This window comes from Myxine glutinosa, chromosome 1 (assembly GCF_964187855.1).
Source record: "Myxine glutinosa chromosome 1, kmMyxGlut1.1, whole genome shotgun sequence".
Classification (NCBI taxonomy): Eukaryota; Metazoa; Chordata; class Myxini; order Myxiniformes; family Myxinidae; genus Myxine; species Myxine glutinosa.
Genome location: NC_136261.1, coordinates 154,237,443 through 154,258,244, shown reverse-complemented (window position 1 = coordinate 154,258,244; position 20,802 = coordinate 154,237,443). Strand labels below are relative to the sequence as shown.

Below are 20,802 nucleotides of genomic sequence, written 5' to 3'. Positions count from 1 at the left end.
GCATCCGGTCGATGGCGGCCTCCATTGCGTGATTTGGTTTTAGAAATATTTTTTCAAATGCTCGAATCTCATTGGTTCCGGTGTTTGGTGACGCTTTTCGTTGAAGATAACCAGGCCCGTGCGGGCCGAGGTTGGTCTTAAAATATTTTAATAATAAATTGGAGGTGCATAAGATTGTGAATCAAACAAAGACGGGTGAAAGAAACTCCTATTGAACGTTTTTCAATTTGTTATGCATACTTCCGCATCCGCAAGATGGCGGCCTCCATTGAGCTTCAGAATTCTCAAGCCAAGGCATAATCAGGTTTTCGACATAATACGTACGCGTTTATTGACAACACCTGCTTTGCCGGCTATTACTGCCTAACTTTAGCTCTTTCAACCGGCGCAAGAATAAAAGACTTACTTTTATTTATTTTTTTGTATCGTGGTATTTTTACCACATGCTTCCAGCTAGGAGTAAATGACTTTTCAAATTTTTATATTCTGTACAGATTGTAAGGATGGACTAGTCGTGAAATTTTCACATGGATCAGGTGAGCCGTTCCATTGTTGTGGACATAAAAGCATGTACCTGGAACTGTACCTTCACCATTGATATTTTATATCATCCATTTCCAATTGGCCTATTAAATATATATAATAATAACCACCTTTAGAGGCCATTTTTCCCCGCAAAGCGGGGGTTGGCCTTTTTCGGGGACCGTGGTTGTTGTTTTTCGGTCCCCTTTTTGAAGCAATGTTTTACGGCCGGATGCCCTTCCTGCCGCCAACCCTTTTTGTCGACTTTTACGACAAACGGGGAATTACCAGTGAACTGGTACTCAATTAGCCGACCTCGGAAGGATGACAGGCTGAGTCAACCCCCCTGGCGTTAATTCAGCGATCGACCGGGATTCGAACCCAGGATCCTAGGATCCTAAGCTGGCACCCTAGCCGCTAGCCCAACACCAGGCTAATTGTCACAAAATAATCTCAGTGAGAGTAGATAACAGGCTGACGGCAAAGGAGAAAAGGGGAATGTAAGGAAGAGAAAGGTGAGGTTGATATCCACAAAGGAAAACAGTCATGCACCTTTGATTCAAGCAGCCTTTGGCAATCTATGTTGTACTGCCTAACTAGATGTTTTGCCGACTGAACAAATCACACTTGAAAGCGTCTGCGGAGATTGTGCAATTAATTAGCTGTCAAAGATTAGGCAAGTCTCATGTTAGCCAAGCAAATGGAATGCAGACACCCTTATACATGCCTTGGATTACTTTGCCAAGTAGTTTCTTGTAACAGTTGCTAATAATGATTCGTAATCTACTCTGTCAACAATAACAAATTGTACTCAGTAGGGGAAAATGGTTTAATTTTCAGTTGTTTTATTTCCTTATCTGAAAAACAACACTTTCTACAGGGACAAGATGACGTTTTTGATGTGGGCCAAAACTATGCCGGTGCTGGCAGTGGGAACAGCAAAGGGCAACTTGCTCCTCTACAACCAGCAGACATCACGCAAGATCCACATTTTGGGTTGGTAATCTATTTTGAAAGGCTTTATAATTAGATGGGGTTGATACCCTGAGCCGCAGTTTCTTCCGTGGTATATGAAGGATTGAATATTTCAATCGTAGTTGCAAACCCTGCAGAGATTGGCAATGACATTTTTCAGCCTTAAGTAATATGTAGAGTGAGAGCAGTGATTCAAGCAGAACTTATCCAACACCTGTAACACGCACTCCCAAATGTAACCTGAATTCAAGACAACTGCCTCAGGTTCAGTAGCTAAGGCTGCTGGGCCATAGAAGTTCACGGTTCACGTTTCACGGTTCACGTTCACGTGAACAATCGGACCCTGGGCCATAGGATTTCACGCTTGGCTGTTCACGTGTTGCGCGCCAGTTCTGCTTTGGCCGAGTAACCGTCAACATGGACTCTTCGGATGAAGAAGATTGCCTCATTCTGCTTCTACTAAGACGGAGGAAGAGAAAAAGGCACAGAATTTGGAGCCGAGAGCACTTCCTTCTGAGAGAAACCCGTGGTGAATTCCACCGAACATTCCGTTATCTGCTTGACAATCCCGATGAAGAACTGTTTTTCAATTATACCAGGATGTCATACAGGACTTACGATGCCTTGAAGACCCTCGTCCTGGAACATCTACAGCCAGGTCAAACAAACTGGAGAAAATCGATCGAAGCAGAACAAAAGCTCATCATTACTCTCAGGTTGGTACCTATTAATTTGGATAATGTGGTCTAAATATAAAACTAAATATAGTCTAAAAATAATCAGGTCGACCGAGATCTCCGTTTTCACGCATAGAAAAAGTGTGCATGTTCATTCCGCCTTTCACGCGTGAAACGTGACACGTGAAACGTGAAACATGAAAGGCGTTCTATGGCCCAGAGCAAGTCATACTACGTTTGTCCAGTTTTCTTTACACGCGTGAACCGTGAAACGTGAAACGTGAAACGTGAACCGTGAACTTCTATGGCCCAGCAGCCTAAGACAATAGTTACTAAACTATGGTTATTCTTCATCAAAGGTGAATTCTTGCTGTCAGTCTATTTTAAGCATTCAATAGATGATAAACATCGTTTCAGCCCAATGGGTTCTGCAGGTACTCATTCCTGGGTTTTAAAGCATGTGAATTTGATTGTCTTCCATTCATGATCAGAGGGAAACATTTCAATTGTTTCATCATCCTGTGTTTTGTAGATTTTGATCTCCATAGCTGAGCTTTTGTTTACACTGTCAAAGCTCATGAAAGTGATTAAATATTTGTTTGAGGAGTTGAGAACTGATGGAGTAGTGAGACATTGAACAATGACATGAGATTAAGCAATTAGGAACATAAAAAGGAGCCACATGGGTTGAGATTAGTTTTAATGTGAGATACTGATAGGTCAGAGGTTATATACCCAACATTGAGATGCTAAATCTGAGTTTAATTCCCAACAAAAAAGACAAGAAGACGTCATGCAGAGCACGATACTTGCAAAATCCACCCCTCCCCGCCCCCCCCCCCCCAAAGTTGCCATCGTTACATCAAATTGTCCATTTCATTAAGATTATAACTGACGGTCTTAAAGGTGGGTTTTCACGGGACACGCGAACGGTTCGCGAAGGATGCGAATGTCGAAAAAATGGCAAAGTCCAACATTCGTATTTTAGGCTCCAAAAGTTCGCCAAACATGCGCGGGGGTTCGGAAGCGTCGTCAATTGTTCGCAGGAGTCGTTTTTTGTTCGGCGGGTATTTCAAACATTTTTGAAATAGATTTTGATGAGCCGTTCCTCTAAATTTCTCCTCTAAAATCCTCTAAATTTCAAACATTTTTGGTCCTTAATAAAAAAATTTTGGTCCTTTGGTTTTGGTCCTTAAAACCTTCATCAAAGCTCGGATCAATCGGATTATAATTGATGATTTTTCAGATGAAAATTGATATTAGAGGTTTGGCCTGGAGTTGACCTTTGACCTTTTTACCTCAAAAATAGTTGGTTTCCCAATTTATAGAGTCAATATGCAAATGCTGTTCAATTTTCAAGTCAATCGGATGAAAAATGGCAATTTTAGAAATTGACCTCAAGATGACCTTTGACCTCAAAATCAATCAATAGTCCTCTTCCTTATGACCAACTCTACCATCTGGTGAAGCTTCGTGAAGATCGGTTTAAAATTGTGACCTGTAGGTGATAGACAGACAGATAAATGGACAGAATAATGTACAAGACCAACCAATATACCTGACCAATCTTCGATTTTGCAAGTAATAATCTGAATATAATGGTCATTGGTGCTTCACAAGCAAGCTGCTGCATCATCGTGGTTTCATTATTCTCATCTTTATTATTTTCCCTGCCCGTCTTTCTGTCCTTTGCTTGTTTGTCTGTCGCCTTTGCCTGCCCGTGCTTCTCTGCTCATTTGCCAGTGCATTTGCTCCTCACCCTCTGCAGTCTAACTCTTCCATGTGTCTCAGACCTTGTAATCAATAAACTAGTGGGATACCCATTTCCGACGGGTTCGTAGATGTCTCGCCTCAATGAGCAATTCTTTAGGGTGAGTATTGGGAGAAACGGGAATTCAATGTAAAGTGATGATGTGGACCGTGACACAGGGTACATGTTTACCTTATAGACGATGGGGTTGCGCTCAGAAGAAGAACTATCGTTAGTGATTAAAATTGGCAAATACACCGTCATTTCTTATCAGATTGTTTCGACATTTTGTCGTCAACGTGACACCGGCTATGGAAGCGTTTGTAAAGGTTAAGAAGCCTCGATTACCTCCACAAAATCGCGTGAGAACACCCCAACTCGGTGTTGAAGTACAAGACTCTTCTTTGAACCTCAGATGGGGTGGTTATAAGTGAATGACGGTACTAAAAAAAAAAAGACGTTTAAAAAATGATGTTGCTCAAATTTGTGAGGTAAAATCGAAATTCATGCAAATCATACTTCAGGTTGTATTACTATGAGTTATATTTACATAGGAATGTTAAAAAAAACATTTTAAATGTATAAATATAATGCTCATATCTATATATATAAAAGAAAGTTTTTGTTTGTTTGTTTGTTTGTTTGTTTGTTTGTTTGTTTGTGTGTTTGTTTGTTTGTTTGTCTGCACGCGCTAATCTCCTGAACGGTGAAAGATAGGAGGAAACCTCTAATACAAAAAATGTCGGGACGGGCCCCGGGAAGGTTATAGGCTAGGTGGTGAGGCCGGTCGAGGCCGCTTCGGCTGGGCTGCGCCCATTTCGCAATTAAAAGCTGAGCTGAATTATAGTAGTCAATCTTCTACGGCCGCGAGTAAAAGCTGAATTATCGTAGTAAATTCATTCAAAAAGAACCAAAAATGTCGGGACGGGCCCCGGGAAGGTTAACGGTTAGGTGGCGAGGCCGGTCGAGGCCGCGTCGACCGTGCTTTGCCCATTGCGCAATTAAAAGCTGAGCTGAATTATAGTAGTCAATCGTCTATGGCCACGAGTAAAAGCTGAATTATAGTTGTAAATTCATTCAAAAAGAACCCGGGCAACGCCAGGTGCTTTCAGCTAGTGTGTATATATATATATATACTACTGTGTTCAAAAAGTATCCGACCTTTATTTTTCGTGCGTAAAAAAGAAGAAGCTAGGGAGGCGTTGATTGGTGCACGTATGTAGGCGATCCTAATGCACACGCGTGAATTTTTTCACACCTGCAGAAGCTGTCATTCGACGGCAGACCGCCGATGAGTGAGGACATGTAAGCGAGCGCCGTCGGATTTTCGTTTTTGACAAAATGACGGAAAAACTTGAACAACGCTACTGCATCAAATTTTGTGTAAAGCTTGGCGATTCCCAAGTGGAAACGATCCGCAAGATTCAACACCGTTCATTCCATTATGAAGGAGGATTTGGGCTTCAGGAGAATCTCAGCGAAGTTCGTACCAAAGCTGCTAACGATTGAGCAGAAGCAACTCCGTTTGGAGATCGCACAGGACATGCTGGAGACTGTGAACAGCGATCCCAGCTTCCTCAACACAGTGATCACTGGCGATGAGTCCTGGGTTTATGGGTATGACCCAGAAACCAAGTTGCAGTTTTGATGCAAGTTTGATGAAACACAAAATTTGATGCAGTAGCGTTGTTCAAGTTTTTCCGTCATTTTGTCAAAAACGAAAATCCGACGGCGCTCGCTTACATGTCCTCACTCATCGGCGGTCTGCCGTCGTATGACAGCTTCTGCAGGTGTGAAAAAATTCACGCATGTGCATTAGGATCGCCTACATACGTGCACCAATCAACGCCTTCCTGGCTTCTTTTTTTTTACGCACGAAAAATAAAGGTCGGATACTTTTTGAACACACTACGTATATATATATATATATATATATATATATATATATATATATATATATATATATATATATATATATATATATATATATATATCTATATATATATATATATGTATATATATATATATATTGTTACGGACACGGCTTAAGATGTTATGATGGGCCGAGCGGAATGGCCGCCGTGTTCGCACAGTTTACCCGATTACCCCCAACTCACCCGATTCCACTCGAACGTTGGCCAAATCGCGCTACGCTAAATCAATGAAGGAAAGGACACAACGACTGGGATAAATGAAACGACGCAAGGGGTACAGTTCTCAAGACCTCCGGAGGAGGATATAATTGGTGGGGGAGAAAAGGGGTAGATTACAAGGCAATGAGGTAAAGACACAGAAGAGATAGGCACTTAGACACAATCTTATCTATCCCAGACAGACCACAGACAAACGGAACAAGACTGACTTACACAGGGATTGATGGCAGGGAAGGACAGGCAGTCGATAGCACAAGGTGCACCTTGGCTCAGGGGCAGAATCAAACACGGTCCGGTCTAGAGATGCGGGGAGGTATTGCAGCGCTCGGAGGTGGCGTCCTTCTCTCTCCAAGCTGAGGGCGCATCTGACGTCACCTCCCTCTTCCTGCGCATGCTCAGCGGGGAGTGACGCCCTCGGCTCGTTGGCTCCGCCCCAGATGGGATCGGTCCGCCGCTTCTATTGGGTGCGGGGGGTTACCGGGCTCCGCCCTTGACAAGGAGCTGACAGCGAGCCCCTACTTGGTAACCCCGTCGAGCACATGCTCGATGGCGGCTCGTTGGAAAGGCATGGTGCCCTCCCAACACCCCCCACCAACCAAGCCGGAGTGAGGGCGCACACTCCCCGCGCCGCCGCCGCTGTTGTTGTTGTTGCTGTTGCTGTTGTTGTTGCTGAACCGTGAGGAAGAGCTGCGGGGAGGTATTGGGAGGTCCTAAACTTCCTAACGGTGCCATACAATCACATTCTGGTGCAACGAAGAGTCACAATTAATGGAAACGAGTCCTTAACTGACATAGACTAAGAATAACTAGCAAGATGTCCTATAGTTGTCTACGTGAGATGCGGTGGACCTGGATGCGACATTTAATGGGGGAAATAGGGGGAGGTCGGGTCTACAGAGTGTTGTTTACAGAAAATGGGACTAGGGAATCGGGGATTGGGGATAGTTGGGAAGTATGGAGGAAATAGGGGAATATTTACAAGCGGATATGGATGGATGCCAATCTCATATCCGCAACAATATATAATGCTGTCCTCTACTGTTAACTTTAGTTCTTCCATTTCAAACACACCCGCAAACCAACGTACTTTGGAAAAACCTATTGTTGAAGTGTTTGTCTTTGTACAAGTAAATGTTTGTTGACAAACATCTTAGGATCAACTCAACATTCTGTGCTCACTTTTCATTCTCACACCAGGTAAGCATAGCAATAGGATCACCTGTGGTGCCTGGAGCTCGCAAAATTTGCTCGCACTGGGCAGTGATGACAACACGTTATCCATCACTGATCTGGAGGGCGTTACGTTGCTCCAGGTTCGCTGTTTTGCATTCCCACATCCATATCTTTTGTAAACAGTTTTCCTTTTGCTGCTTTTCAATAACTTCATATTGTTTGTGTTTTACTCTTTTACATATTGTTGATTATTCTCTGTAGATAAAGTGAAATTATTAATGGGCTTGATGTCTGATTATGCAAGTCAATGAATGTATCCATAGTAATGGTATACTATATATACCCATCAATGGTAAACTTTTTGGATTAAAACTTTGTCCTTCAAGGGTAATTTCACCAAAGCCATATTTCTATGACTATAACAACATTTACTCCTAGCTAGGTAAAAGCACATCCTATGTGTTTTGTTACATTGAATCATTAATGTAAGCATCCATTTAATTATCATTGTGTTGTGTTCTTTTTTATGTTTGGAATCCATGGTATAACTTTTACATCAGAAATATTTCTTCTCTGCAGAAGAGCATCTGTGGCAATGTCCGAGAAATGCACTTTTCTACGATGAAGACGAACGATCAAAGTCCAGAAGGAGAGAAAACGGTTGGTTTAAGTCTGGGCATCACACTTCCACTTCAAGAAGTCTCCCACCATTAGCTACTCATTGTGTCGAAGCATAAATTCTCAAATTAACTACAAGATACATGGGTCACTCATGAAAAGAGGGTACCAGTGTCTAGCATAGAGTAAATTTAAAAATACCCAGAGTTTTTCTAAAACAGTTGGTAAGTTACAAATTTAAACTCCAAATGAATACGTACACAATTTTCTGTAAAAAGATGAATTTTCTTTTATATAATAATGCAAAGTACCAACAAAATCATGACTTTGTGTGTGTGATAAAGAAACCAAAGGCCAATTAAAATCATATACTGTAATCAGAATATATGGTTAAATTTGTGGAGAAGGTGGTAATAGTTAGATTAAGGCTGTAGACACCATGTATGTTTCTGTACCTTGTGAACTTCCCTATATTAGAGTGTTTGGGTAAAGAATCTTAAATATTACCTGCTAAAAGACAGGCATTGTCTGATTTGGACAATACATACCGAGGTAAAAGCATTTCGTCTGTTTGTTCTCTGTGGAACTGGTTAGGGGCAGGCAGGGTGGAGATGATGCTTTGCGTTCCCTCTACCAACGAAGGGGGGTGGCTTCTTTGCAGCTGGAGGTGGGCTTGGTTCGTTGCCAAAGGTGGGATTCGTGAATGCTCTTGCGGCAGAGACTTTGATGGGGCCTCAGGGCGGTGATTCCTGAGGGACTCACACTGTGATTGGTGGAACTTCTGTGGCCAAGATGGTTGGGGGCTCCTAGGGGTGGAGACCTTTGTTCCTGTCATTCTTTAGCCTCAGGAAACAGAAACTTGCAGTGGGATGGGTATAGAACCCCTGCCCCAAAAATAAGTGCTTTCAGCCTGTGTCTTGCTCGATCTTGGACCAGCTCGATCTCTTCGACCAGCTCACTCTCTGGCTCTGGCTCAGACCCACTGGGGTCTCATCTGACCATCTATCTGCCTCTAGCCGCTGCCTCACCATAAATATCTGACTCGCTGTCTGGCTCTTGCTCTTACCCTGGTGGTGATGAGGCTGCACTGTGCTTGTTCTGCTCCAGGCTGTTCTGCACTAGCTATGTGTTCTTCACCACGTGCCTTTCCCTCTAAGCTGCCTGGGTCTTGCATGAGTAGTTAAGTGTGTGTGTGTGTGGCACATTTTTTTGTTTGCAGAGTCAAGATTTGTGGAGGAGCTAGAACACAGAAAGTATCAAGATGTAACAGCACAAAAGGAACAGTAGAGAGGGGGGAAACACCAACAGCAGAGTTGAAGGACAGAATAGAGGGAGACTTGAACAAACAATGATGTGGAGAGAAATGAAGGGTAGGGAAGGGTGCATGGGTTGAATACAAGATGGATACCGAAGGAAACTCTCAAGAAGGGAAAACTGGATAATTTGGAAGGATGTGTGCTTTGGAGATTGGAGGCGGGGTTAGCGGAGATAGCAAAGTTAATGATTTTGGACAGGGGGTGATCTGAGATGGAAATCTGTGGTGAACAGCTGTCTTGAAGACTTGGAGGGAAGAATGAGATTGAAGAGAATGTGGAAGTTGGTTCCACAGGTGGGAAGGAAGAGGAACAAAGGACTGGTGGTTAGCAGTGGTTCTTGATTTTTGGAGTATCATCAAAAGGGGGTTGATGGTGGATCGTGTGTGCCCTGCAGAAAACTGGGGGATGTGGTGGGACAAAGCATGGAAAGAGCAGACCAAGATGAAGGCCACCAAATAGGTGGATAGACTGCATCAAGTCAGTTTGCAGGGCCAGACAATTAGCATCATTGGCGGAGGCACAAACATTGGCTCAAGATCGAGGTCTTTGGCGACGGATCATCATTATGGAACAGATGGCAGGACAGGGAGCAGCAGTTGCTGCTCCTGTGTCGACGCCTTAGATCGATAGATACATACATAGATAGATAGATAGATAGAATAGTGGGTCAGGCGCCATTGGAGCCATTGTCAACCCGGCCCTGTGAACCAGGTGGGTATTCCCGTCAGTCATTCCTCACTCCTGTTTGTCAATCAATTAGAATTGACAGGAACGCGATGATATGTCGGGGTTACCGTGCATGACTCAATGGGTGAAAACGTACAACTGAGATCGCTTGTACTTACATCGTTTTACATAATTATTAAAGCTCTAAGCGTTCCGCGATATGTAGAATATCGATCTACTGGTATAGTAGATCAAATGAATATAATTAAAACTAAGCAATGATTGTTTTAAAGACTTTTTTTCCTATATCTGTGTATTTACCATACCCCCAACTTTTAACTTTTTTGCTGATAAAAAGCATGGTTAATACACCAGAAAATACAGTAATTAAGAAGTCATGAAATGAGATGGGGAGAGGCAGGTTAGTTGATACAGTAGGTTAGTTGATACAACCTTCCTCCTCGCCCTCAGAAATGAAACTTGTGTAAATGCTGCCCTCTGTTGTTAGCTAGTTGCATCACATATCATTGATAAGTAGGTCAAGAAGTTAAAGACAAAGAAAGGGTGTGATTCTCCAAAAAACCTGATTTGTGTCCTCCTGAGTAAAAACGCCAACAAAAGGTAAGATCATTTATTGTGAGAATACTACATAGATTTCACAGGAGTTCTCATTGGTTGATTATACCTTGTGAAAGTGGCTTTCAGCCTACTCTGCTTTGATTGCCAGGATAATACACGTAAGCATGTGGGCAACATGTGTTGCAAAAAACCCATGGATGGGTTAGATGATACAGTCTGAGTACGTTAGTTGATATGCGTATTAACTAACCCTACCGAGCTATATCAACTAACCCTACCGACCTGTATCAATTAACCCATTCATAATTCTTTTTTACAAGACAATGCTGTAGCCATTTGTAACTGGGCTTCATACATCATAATATATGTAGGCCTATATAGCCTACACTGTACATCTTTAGAGTATAAGAGTTGTGTCCATCTGAGTTGTGAATCTTGTTCCTTTCCTGATATTTCATGCTTGCCGATTCATTTGTTTGGCAGATCTTTTTTTTCTCTCTAACTTAACCTTTAGCCCTATTGTTCGATATACTTTACATTACCTATGTATACATAGCAGGTATACAACTGAATAAATAACAAACAAACAGCTTAATTAACAGTGCTCATTGACTGAAATTACCATTAGTACAAATATTATACAGAAATGATGGTATGTAGCCTAGTTTGATGTGTATCTGTAATTATGTGCATGCTAATTTGTTACCATTGGCAGAAATACAATGTAAATCGATGTATCATCTAACTCATTCACCATGTAAATCAATGTATCATGTAACCTACCAAGGTCAAGGTGTATCAACTAACCCACTTGGTCAGGTCAGATGATACGTTTGACAAACAGTTTTTTTGTGAGCCACCATTCCAAGTTTGATAATGCAGCGGATCTGGCATGCTTCACAGATATGTACAAGACCCTGATATTTCTTTTGGACAATTCATGAATCCTGTCGAGTTAACAGTCTTCATTATAGGCCAACATAACTGAAAAGTGCATCAACTAACCTGCCTCTCCCCTATCAAGTTTATGTACTGTTACTTCCAAAGAATTACAATCCAACTATTGGCTAACACTGTGTTTCAGGTGAGTCTTTTGGCAGGAAAGAAAATCCTCATCCTTTTAAACATCGATTGTCCTGACAATCCCATTGAGCTTGCCTTCCAGCAAAATTACGGCACAATTGTCTGCCATCACTGGTTTGTCTTCTCTCTTTTGCTCCTCTTTGCATCTGTTTACACTCTTATACACCACTCAACATTTCTCTGTGCCATATCTTACCCGACTGTCACCTAAAAAAAAAAACAAAGCAAAAAGGACGTGAATGTACAAATGAGCCCCGAAGAAATACACCGGCTATCGAACATGTTACAATTTGGGAGAAAATTTGTGCCTATATCATATTTGCGCACCTTAGTGATTTTCAATATCTATATATATAAAACACAGTTTGTGTGTGTGTGTGTGTGTGTAATGTTACCGATAGACTCCTAAACGGAGAGGCTTACGTGCTTGATATTTGGCATAGACATGGCCATTGAGCCTGGGACGAACATGGCCGAACTCAAAATATTTGACGATCCATATTTTTTATTCATATTTACCTCAGCGCATTTCAGCGCACGGAATCAACGGAATCAGAGCAGGTGGGCGCTGATTCGCTCAGAGCGATCACGTGATGACGCTATGAACGATATGACGCTATGACGCTATGAACGCTATGACGCTATGAAAAAAAAAATCGCTATGACGCTATGAAACGCTATGAACGATATGACGCTATGAACGCTATGACGCTATGGAAAAAAAAAATCGCTATGACGCTATGAAACGCTATGAACGATATGACGCTATGAACGCTATGACGCTATGAACGATATGACGCTATGATGCTATGACGCTATGAACGCTATGACGCTATGAACGATATGACGCTATGAACGCTATGACGCTATGAACGCTATGACGCTATGACGCTATGAAAAAAAAAAATCGCTATGACGCTATGAAACGCTATGAACGCTATGATGCTATGAAAAAAAAAAATCGCTCGCTTTGCCAAGGGGCTCGCTCCCTCCCCCCCCCCCCCCCCGTTCCCCTCCCCTCCCCTTCCCCCTTCCCCTCCCCTCCCCCACCCGGCAATGCCGGGTACTTCTGCTAGTCACATATAATGGTGCAACACAAATTTGATCATTATTATAACATCGATTTATGTTCACCAAACTATGAGCAGATCATTTGTTGCGTTATCTGGCACGACAGTTTATTCTGTTTACAATCCAATAGCATAATATTTTCTACGAATATTCTCGTAGTGGCAGATTCTGGTACACCCAGCGCCATGAGTATACTTGTAGTCGGCAGTAAACGTGTTAACCCCTACGGTGTACTGTTTTTGTAAGATTACTTTAGCGCACCTAACTCCTTTTGCTCTGGATGTGGGATAGTCCGATTTATTTCTCAGGGGCTCATATTATAGTTGCCTTCAATATATTTGTATTCTACAACAGGGTGTATATGGTCGACTGGCAGGTATGGTGACGGATACATTATTATTGGCTTCTCACATGGTGACCTGATTGCGATTTCCACTCACCCACAAGAAATTGGGAGGGAGATATTCCATTGTCGTGATCACAATGGCAGCCTCATCAGTGTAGCAGTGACGGAAGCTATAGGCAAAGTTGCAACATGTGGCAACAACTGGTAAGTTGCTCCACTTCCCCTCGCTGTTTCTTTTCCTGGCTTCTTGAGATTCCCTCCTTGAAAGATCCTATTTTCGTTATGGCACACATCATCGGATCCTATTGTTAACTGATTGCTTGAAACTTAGAGATATTCTACTCATGCTTCCTTTTTTTCACTGAAAAGGAGGAAATGTGCTTTCTTTCTTTTTCTTTGCTTTCCTGTTCACGGGGCTGTAGAAAAAACATAGCATTTGAATGAAGCCTCGGCATCCACTAAATTTAAAGGCAAGTGTGGAGTTCTTGCTAAAGTTTAGACAGGTGAATATAAATACGAGTAAAGTACCGTGAAATGGGGTGAATCGGGACAGCAAGGTGAATAGGGACACAAACTGAAAAAAAGTTCGGAAACCTTTTTCGCTGAAAATTGATAACCATACAGATTTGTTGATATTTAGGTTGAAAGTGTTCTCTTGTTTTTTGAAAAGCAACTTATAGTCCCTATTAACCCCAAATATGGGTTAAATAGGAATAAATAGGATTTTTATGGCTGTCCCTATTCACCCCGTTTTATGGGTGAATAGGGACAGTCACTAATACAGAAAAAAAAATAATCAAGAAATAGGGACAGTTTGGAGAAACTTTTTATCCCATATTTTTTTTCATTGGCACCGTGGATCATATTATTATTATGGGTGCATATTATGTGCATCCATCTGAGCTATCAATTTAGCAATAAGTTGGAAACTCAGGATTGTTTCTTGATTATTATTTTTTTGTATTAGTGACTGTCCCTATTCACCCGTAAAACGGGGTGAATAGGGACAGCCATAAAAATCCTATTTATTCCTATTTAACCCATATATGGGATTAATAGGGACTATAAGTTGCTTTTTAAAAAAAACAAGAGAACGCTTTCAACCCAAATATCAACAAATCAGTATGGTTATCAATTTTCAGCGAAAAAAGTTTCCGAACTTTTTTTCAGTTTGTGTCCCTATTCACCTTGCTGTCCCTATTCACCCCATTTCATGGTACCGTATATAATTTTGATCGTGATTCCCATGTTCTTTTGAATTTTATTTGTTAGATGCTTGCATTGTGATAACTTGCACCTGCCTTGCAGATGTCTTTCCTGAAAGCTTATTCAAACAACAGCACATACATGTCTTTCAGCTCAAAACTTATCTAAATGTTGCTCTGGATGATAAGGGAGCTTTGTTTCTTTACATATCTAAAGTATTGCTCATGATTTGTGGATGCACATATGTATGAATGAATATGTGAATGAGTGCATCGAGTTATTGCATTCTGCACCTCTATAAGAGCTCTTGCTGTTGAGGCAAGTTTGGATGTAGCAATTTTTGTCCCCCGTCGCACAGCGGAGCGAAAGGGGGACTATGGTTTTCCCCTCCGTCCGTGTGTCCGTCCGTCCGTCCGTGCGTGTGTGTGTGCGGGCGTGCATGTTTGCGTGCGGGCGTGCGTGCGTGCGTAAGCGAAGGACCGCATTCGAATTTGGTGTGTGGGTGCAACCCACGTCAAAATCCAAGATGGCCGCCACCATGTATGTCTGATGCCATGTATGTCTGAACATTTTGAGATGAATATCTTGAAAAATAAGCGAAGTACCAACTTCTAATTTGGTGTGTGGGTGTATCTCGGCATAAGGAAGAACGCTATTGAAAATTGGGTCGCCACGTCAAAATCCAAGATGGCCGCCACCATATATATGTCTGAAACTTGTGAGCGAAATATCTCGAAAAATAAGCGAAGTACCAACTTCTAATCTGGTGTGTGGGTGTATCTAGGCACAAGGAAGAACGCTGTTTAAAATTGGGTCGCCACGTCAAAATCCAAGATGACCGCCGCCATGTATGTCTGAACCTTGTGAGATGAATATCTTGAAAAATAAGCGAAGTACCAACTTCTAATTTGGTGTGTGGGTGTATCTCGGCATAAGGAAGAACGCTATTGAAAATTGGGGCGCCACGTCAAAATACAAGATGGCCGCCACCATATATATGTCTGAACCTTGTGAGCGAAATATCTTGAAAAATAAGCGAAGTACCAACTTCTAATTTGGTGTGTGGCTGTATCTCGGCATCAGGAAGACCGCTATTGAAAATTGGGTCGCCACGTCAAAATCCAAGATGGCCACCGCCATGTATGTCTGAACCTTGTGAGATGAATATCTAGAAAAATAAGCGCAGTACCAACTTCTAATCTGGTGTGTGGGTGTATCTAGGCATAAGGAAGAACGCTGTTTAAAATTGGGTCGCCACGTCAAAATCCAAGATGGCCGCCGCCATGTATGTCCGAACCTTGTGAGATGAATATCTTGAAAAATAAGCGAAGTACCAACTTCTAATTTGGTGTGTGGGTGTATCTCGGCATAAGGAAGACCGCTATTTTAAATTGGGTCGCCACGTCAAACTCCAAGATGGCCGCCACCATATATATGTCTGAACCTTGTGAGTGAAATATCTTGGAAAATAAGCAAAGTACCAACTTCTAATCTGGTGTTTGGGTGTATCGAGGCACAAGGAAGAACGCTATTGAAAATTGGGTCTCCACGTCAAAATCCAAGATGGCCGCCGCCATGTATGTCTGAACCTTGTGAGTGGAATATCTTGAAAAATAAGCGAAGTACCAACTTCTAATCTGGTGTGTGGGTGTATATAGGCATAAGGAAGAACGCTATTGAAAATTGGGTCGCCACATCAAAATCCAAGATGGCCGCCTCCATGTATGTCTGAACCTTGTGAGCGAAATATCATATCATAGCATGTTTTCTGCGTCTTCCACTTTGTCAACTCACATCACTTCACCGACGGGGGACCCTTGGCGTAACGCTTGTCACAAACGAATACTCTCTGGTTAATTAAATATATAACTCAGAATGTATACACAGATTTAGAGGAGGGATAGGATTAGAATTTAAGTCATCTTGTTAATTGTACAAGCCCTTTTTCCATATCCTGTTCTTCAAAGCTTAATATATTGATCATCATCTCAAGATCACTGTGATGTGAAGATGTGTTCTGTAAATTGGAAAGTTCCAAAGACTCAAAATTCATTCGTGATGATTTTGCATGATTTTTGTTTGCAGCATCAAGATACATGATCTGGCGAAGATCAATGAGATTGACCACGTCATCACACTAGACAGTGAACCAAAAGGTGCTGTCAATGTCAATGTCTGGGGTACTCTCTTTGTTATTACTGAAAATGACTCTTTCATATTCAAAAATCACCACAAAACCAGACTACTCAAGGCTAGAACTACATTAAACAGTTTATGTCAGAAAAGAGTGAGAATTTTCACTCGACATGTTTTTCCAGTATCCACAATGGACATTGGCAGTAAGGTATTCGTGTACAGATGACAATTTTCAGTGTTGAATGGAGGGGGTGTCATTCTCCTGATGGTCGTGGCAGATTGATGAGGGAGAGGTGAGGAACTAGGTGTGTGAACTCCACAGAGCATTAACATGGATTACTGTCCTAAAGGGGTTTTGTGTAATAGTCGCATGTTGTTTTTTTACAATTCGAAATCAATGGCGCAAAGAGGGAAGAGTGACCAGGGAGAAGAACAAGAACCACCTTTGGAGGCCATTTCCCCCGCAGAGCAGGGGTTGGCCTTTTTTGGGCACCGTGGTCCCCTTTTTGTCCCCGTCGCAGCGCGGAGCGAAAGGGGGACTATGGTTTTTCCCCTCCGGCGGTGTGTGCGTCCGTCCGTCCATGCGTGCGTGCGGGCGGACATGCGTGCGTAAGCGAAGGACCGAATTCTAATTTGGTTTGTGGGTGCAACTAGGCATATGGAAGAACCCTATTGAAAATTAGGTCGCCACGTCAAAATCCAAGATGGCCGCCGCCATGTATGCCTGAACCTTGTGAGCGGAATATCTTGAAAAATAAATGAACTACTAACTTCTAATCTGGTGTGTGGGTGTATCTAGGCATAAGGAAGAACGCTATTGAACATAGGTCACCATGTCAAAATCCAAGATGGCCGCCACCATATATATGTCTGAACCTTGTGAGTGAAATATCTTGAAAAATAAACGAACTACTAACTTCTAATCTGGTGTGTGGGTGTATCTACGCATAAGGAAGAACGCTATTGAAAATTGGGTTGCCACGTCAAAATCCAAGATGGCCGCCACCATATATATGTCTGAACCTTGTGAGCGAAATATCTTGAAAAATAAACGAACTACTAACGTCTAATCTGGTGTGTGGGTGTATCTAAGCATAAGGAATAACGCTATTGAAAATTGGGTCGCCACGTCAAAATCCAAGATGGCCGCCTTGCATCTTCCACTTTGTCAATTCACATCACTTCACCGACGGGGGACCGAGGCATAACGCTTGTTGAAGCATTGTTTTACAGCCGGATGCCCTTATTGCCGCCAACCCTGTTAGTCGCCTCTTGCGACACACAGGGAATTACCAGTGAACTGGTACTCAATTTGCCGACCTCGGAAGGATGACAGGCTGAGTCAACCCCCCTGGCGTTAATTCAGCGATCGACCGGGATTCGAACCCAGGATCCTAGGATCCCAAGCCGGCACCCTAACCGCTAAGCCAACACCAGGGAATAAGTGAATAATAATGTACAGAAATACCACATGCTTGTTTTGGTAATGTTCATAATATTGGGTTTGTAGATTAGTTTACCAAAGTGCAGGAGTGATGTCCAACTCTTTCCACCTTTTACTTCTCAACTAATTTGCTACTTTTGATTGCTTATTCACAAAACATCATTCAAATGTAAAGTTTCAATCTTTAGAGATGAGAATCTGCAAACTGAAAAGTTTGACCTGCAGGCCTTGGTGAACTTCAATGGGTGGCTGATGGATACTTACTTGCTGTGGGGACTCAGCGTGGTGCATTGCACGTCTTCTTGGCACGTCTCCCACAATTAGGGGCGACTTGTGGAGCGCGGATCGCGCACCTCACTTCATTGCATGAGGTCACCATATGTAACCCTGCGGAAGAGGTATGCTCCGACCACAAAGCTCGTAGTTACTCAGTCGTAGTTGTAAAATGGGAGTCATTTGTCACCCATGTAATGACACCTTTCAATGATGCTTTCTCACTTATATAAGAAAAGGTTTACACTAATAATGGCTGAAGAGCATAAGACCTTTTTTGGATTGATAGCAAAGCACATTTTGATGATTCTGCCTGCTGCATGGTCTGTCTGTCAATGAGAGCACAACTGAATTGTTTAATGTCTTTCATCTTTTATTTCATTTCCACGGTTTTCAACATATTTCCACATATTTCAACCACGGTTCCCGAAAAAGGCCAACCCCCGCTTTGCGGGGAAAAATGGCCTCTAAAGGTGGTTATATTTTATATATTTATCTTTTATTTCATTTGCTTGGGCCTTGGCTTGCACAACGCAATTTAGGCATTAATGAGTTTCATGGTTTGTTTTGCTTATGGTGTATTCAAATGCTTTTGCCATCCATAATGTCATTGTAGAAATTGATTATCTCATCAACACCCCCTTATCCATGTAATTATGGCAGGAAGTACATCAGTATATTGTGTGTTGGCTATTCTCCATTTTATATGATTTCTCCTGGGCCTGAAAACATTCTGACATGGCCTGTCCGTCATTCTGCAGCCTGTCGTGTTGCAGTTGTGTTGATGGCGTCTATACTGCTTAGTTTTTGATCGTGGCGAAATAACAAATGAAGCGTTTGATGGTTTACAACTTGCAATTGGCTTGTGTGTAGATGCAATTGCTATGCTGCTTGAACATCGTATCGTTCACTTTGATGTTGGCCTTGGAAATCAAAAGTTGGATTGGTCATTGATATATTTCACAGATTTTGTTTTCGCAGTTGACAAATGATGTATTTTGCTATGAATCGATACTTTCTGGTAGAGGTGCACACTGACTGCCATGCATAGATAAACATTTAACTTTACCGCAAAATATTTTCCTTCAGGAACCCTCTCTGACTTTGGAGATCGACATTGAACCCAGCATCATCGGTGCTGGGCCGGATCACGTGGCCGTATGCTTGAACAACCGTGTTTGGTTTTACGCTATCTTGGAAAACGGTACGCCCAACAGTCAGCTTGCTGACTGCATTGAACTTGTGCATTTAAGATGTCTTGAATGGGTGACCAATCAGGCATGCGAAACATGTTTGGACAGGAAATGTACGGCATCTGAAAGAGCAGGAGTACAATGGCACAGTGAAAGCTGTGAGTTTGAATGACGAGTATGCTGCCGTTGCCTTTGAAGGAAAAGTTCAGCTGCATACGGTCAGTGGCTTGCCTGTGTTATTGGATTGCAGCCAATCACCAGCTTAATGTGAAGCATTATGTGTGAGTACTTTAACCTGTCAGAGATCAGAGTAAGAGTAGTAGGATTTTCTGGTGCTTGATATTATTGATATTGATGCTTCATCTTGAATTTGCATGTGACAAGAAGGCAACTAGGCCCAGTGGTGTAATGGTTAGAGCATCTGCTCTGAGTCTGAGAGGTTGGGTGATTCAAATCCTGGCCGAGTCATACCAAATATTTTAAAACGGTACGTGCTGCTTCATTCATATCCTTCAGTCATACCAAAAGTTTGACACTCGGCATGAAAGGAAAAATAGAGCACAGACGAATAACCGTAGCACAGGTTTTGATGCATCTAATTTTCTCCTCTTACATTGAAGTTCCATGAAGTTCCTACTTTGCATAAATTTGTGCAAATGGCGCTTTAATGGCACTTCACAGTTTTGCTATTGTGATCGTCAAATTACAAATAAAATTGTTTGTTTTCATGCATACAATAATTCAGCTAAGTAAATAAATTGTGCCTTTTATAAACAGGACAAAGGGGCACAGGTGTACAATGAACATTCAGACAAATACCATGAGAATAAGTGGAGAATGCTGAAGGCAGGCAAAGGCGGTACAGAATTAACCGGAATACAAAAATCCCTGTGTAGGGGACAAGGCAAAATGTTTATTGTCTGCCCTCTTCACAGTTTGGAGGGAAGAGCTCAATAGCACAGACTCAAAAAATTGATTTGATAACGGAAGGATTTTTTTTCTTATTTTGAAGAAGAAGCAATTAACATAATTTCAAGGCTTCTCTGAGCAAAGCCTAAAAGTTCTGTAAATCTATAATTAATGTTGTTTGTGCAAACATTGAACAAATCAAATGACATGGAGTTAATCCAGGTTCAGATCTCCATGCAATTCGTTAAAGTTCCTTCCATCTTTTACATACCAACACGGCTTCTCCAGAATTCTTAATTATGCATTTTCACAAACTTTTTTTTTTTCATACGGGGTCTAAGGCTCGTAATGGAGCTGCCACTCACACACACACATGGACATACAATCACACACACATGGACATATTGACAAGACAAACACTTAACAGCCACTGAGCTTGGGGGAGATGTCTTCACTTCCCAAGTTACTTTGAGTTCCAGCGACATCACAACATTGGTACCAGTTTCATCACTGCACTCAGCAGGGCATTTCCTCAGTACGAAGTTCCTCCTCCCCATAGATGCCAACCGATGGGGTTTGTCCATGCTCTGCCTTTTTAAATGCTGATTGTCAAGCAAGGAAGTAGCACAGCAAGTACACATACCAATTTTTAAAGTCTTTGGTATGGCCTGGCTGAGGTTTGAATCACCGACCACCTCGACGCTAATCGCCG

General features: G+C 42.1%; 1 protein-coding gene across 1 annotated transcript in view; it reads left to right on the top strand.

Moving 5' to 3' along the window:
* Window positions 1-20,802, top strand: part of WDR19 (WD repeat domain 19) — a 185,022-nt gene that overhangs the window by 61,668 nt on the left and 102,552 nt on the right. The window contains exons 5-13 of the mRNA XM_068120441.2: window positions 1,403-1,518; window positions 7,275-7,390; window positions 7,830-7,910; window positions 11,514-11,626; window positions 12,960-13,133; window positions 16,221-16,291; window positions 17,941-18,113; window positions 19,078-19,192; window positions 19,290-19,399. Of these exons, the coding sequence (XP_067976542.2) occupies window positions 1,403-1,518; window positions 7,275-7,390; window positions 7,830-7,910; window positions 11,514-11,626; window positions 12,960-13,133; window positions 16,221-16,291; window positions 17,941-18,113; window positions 19,078-19,192; window positions 19,290-19,399 (1,069 nt within the window). The remainder of the gene's footprint in view (window positions 1-1,402; window positions 1,519-7,274; window positions 7,391-7,829; window positions 7,911-11,513; window positions 11,627-12,959; window positions 13,134-16,220; window positions 16,292-17,940; window positions 18,114-19,077; window positions 19,193-19,289; window positions 19,400-20,802) is intronic.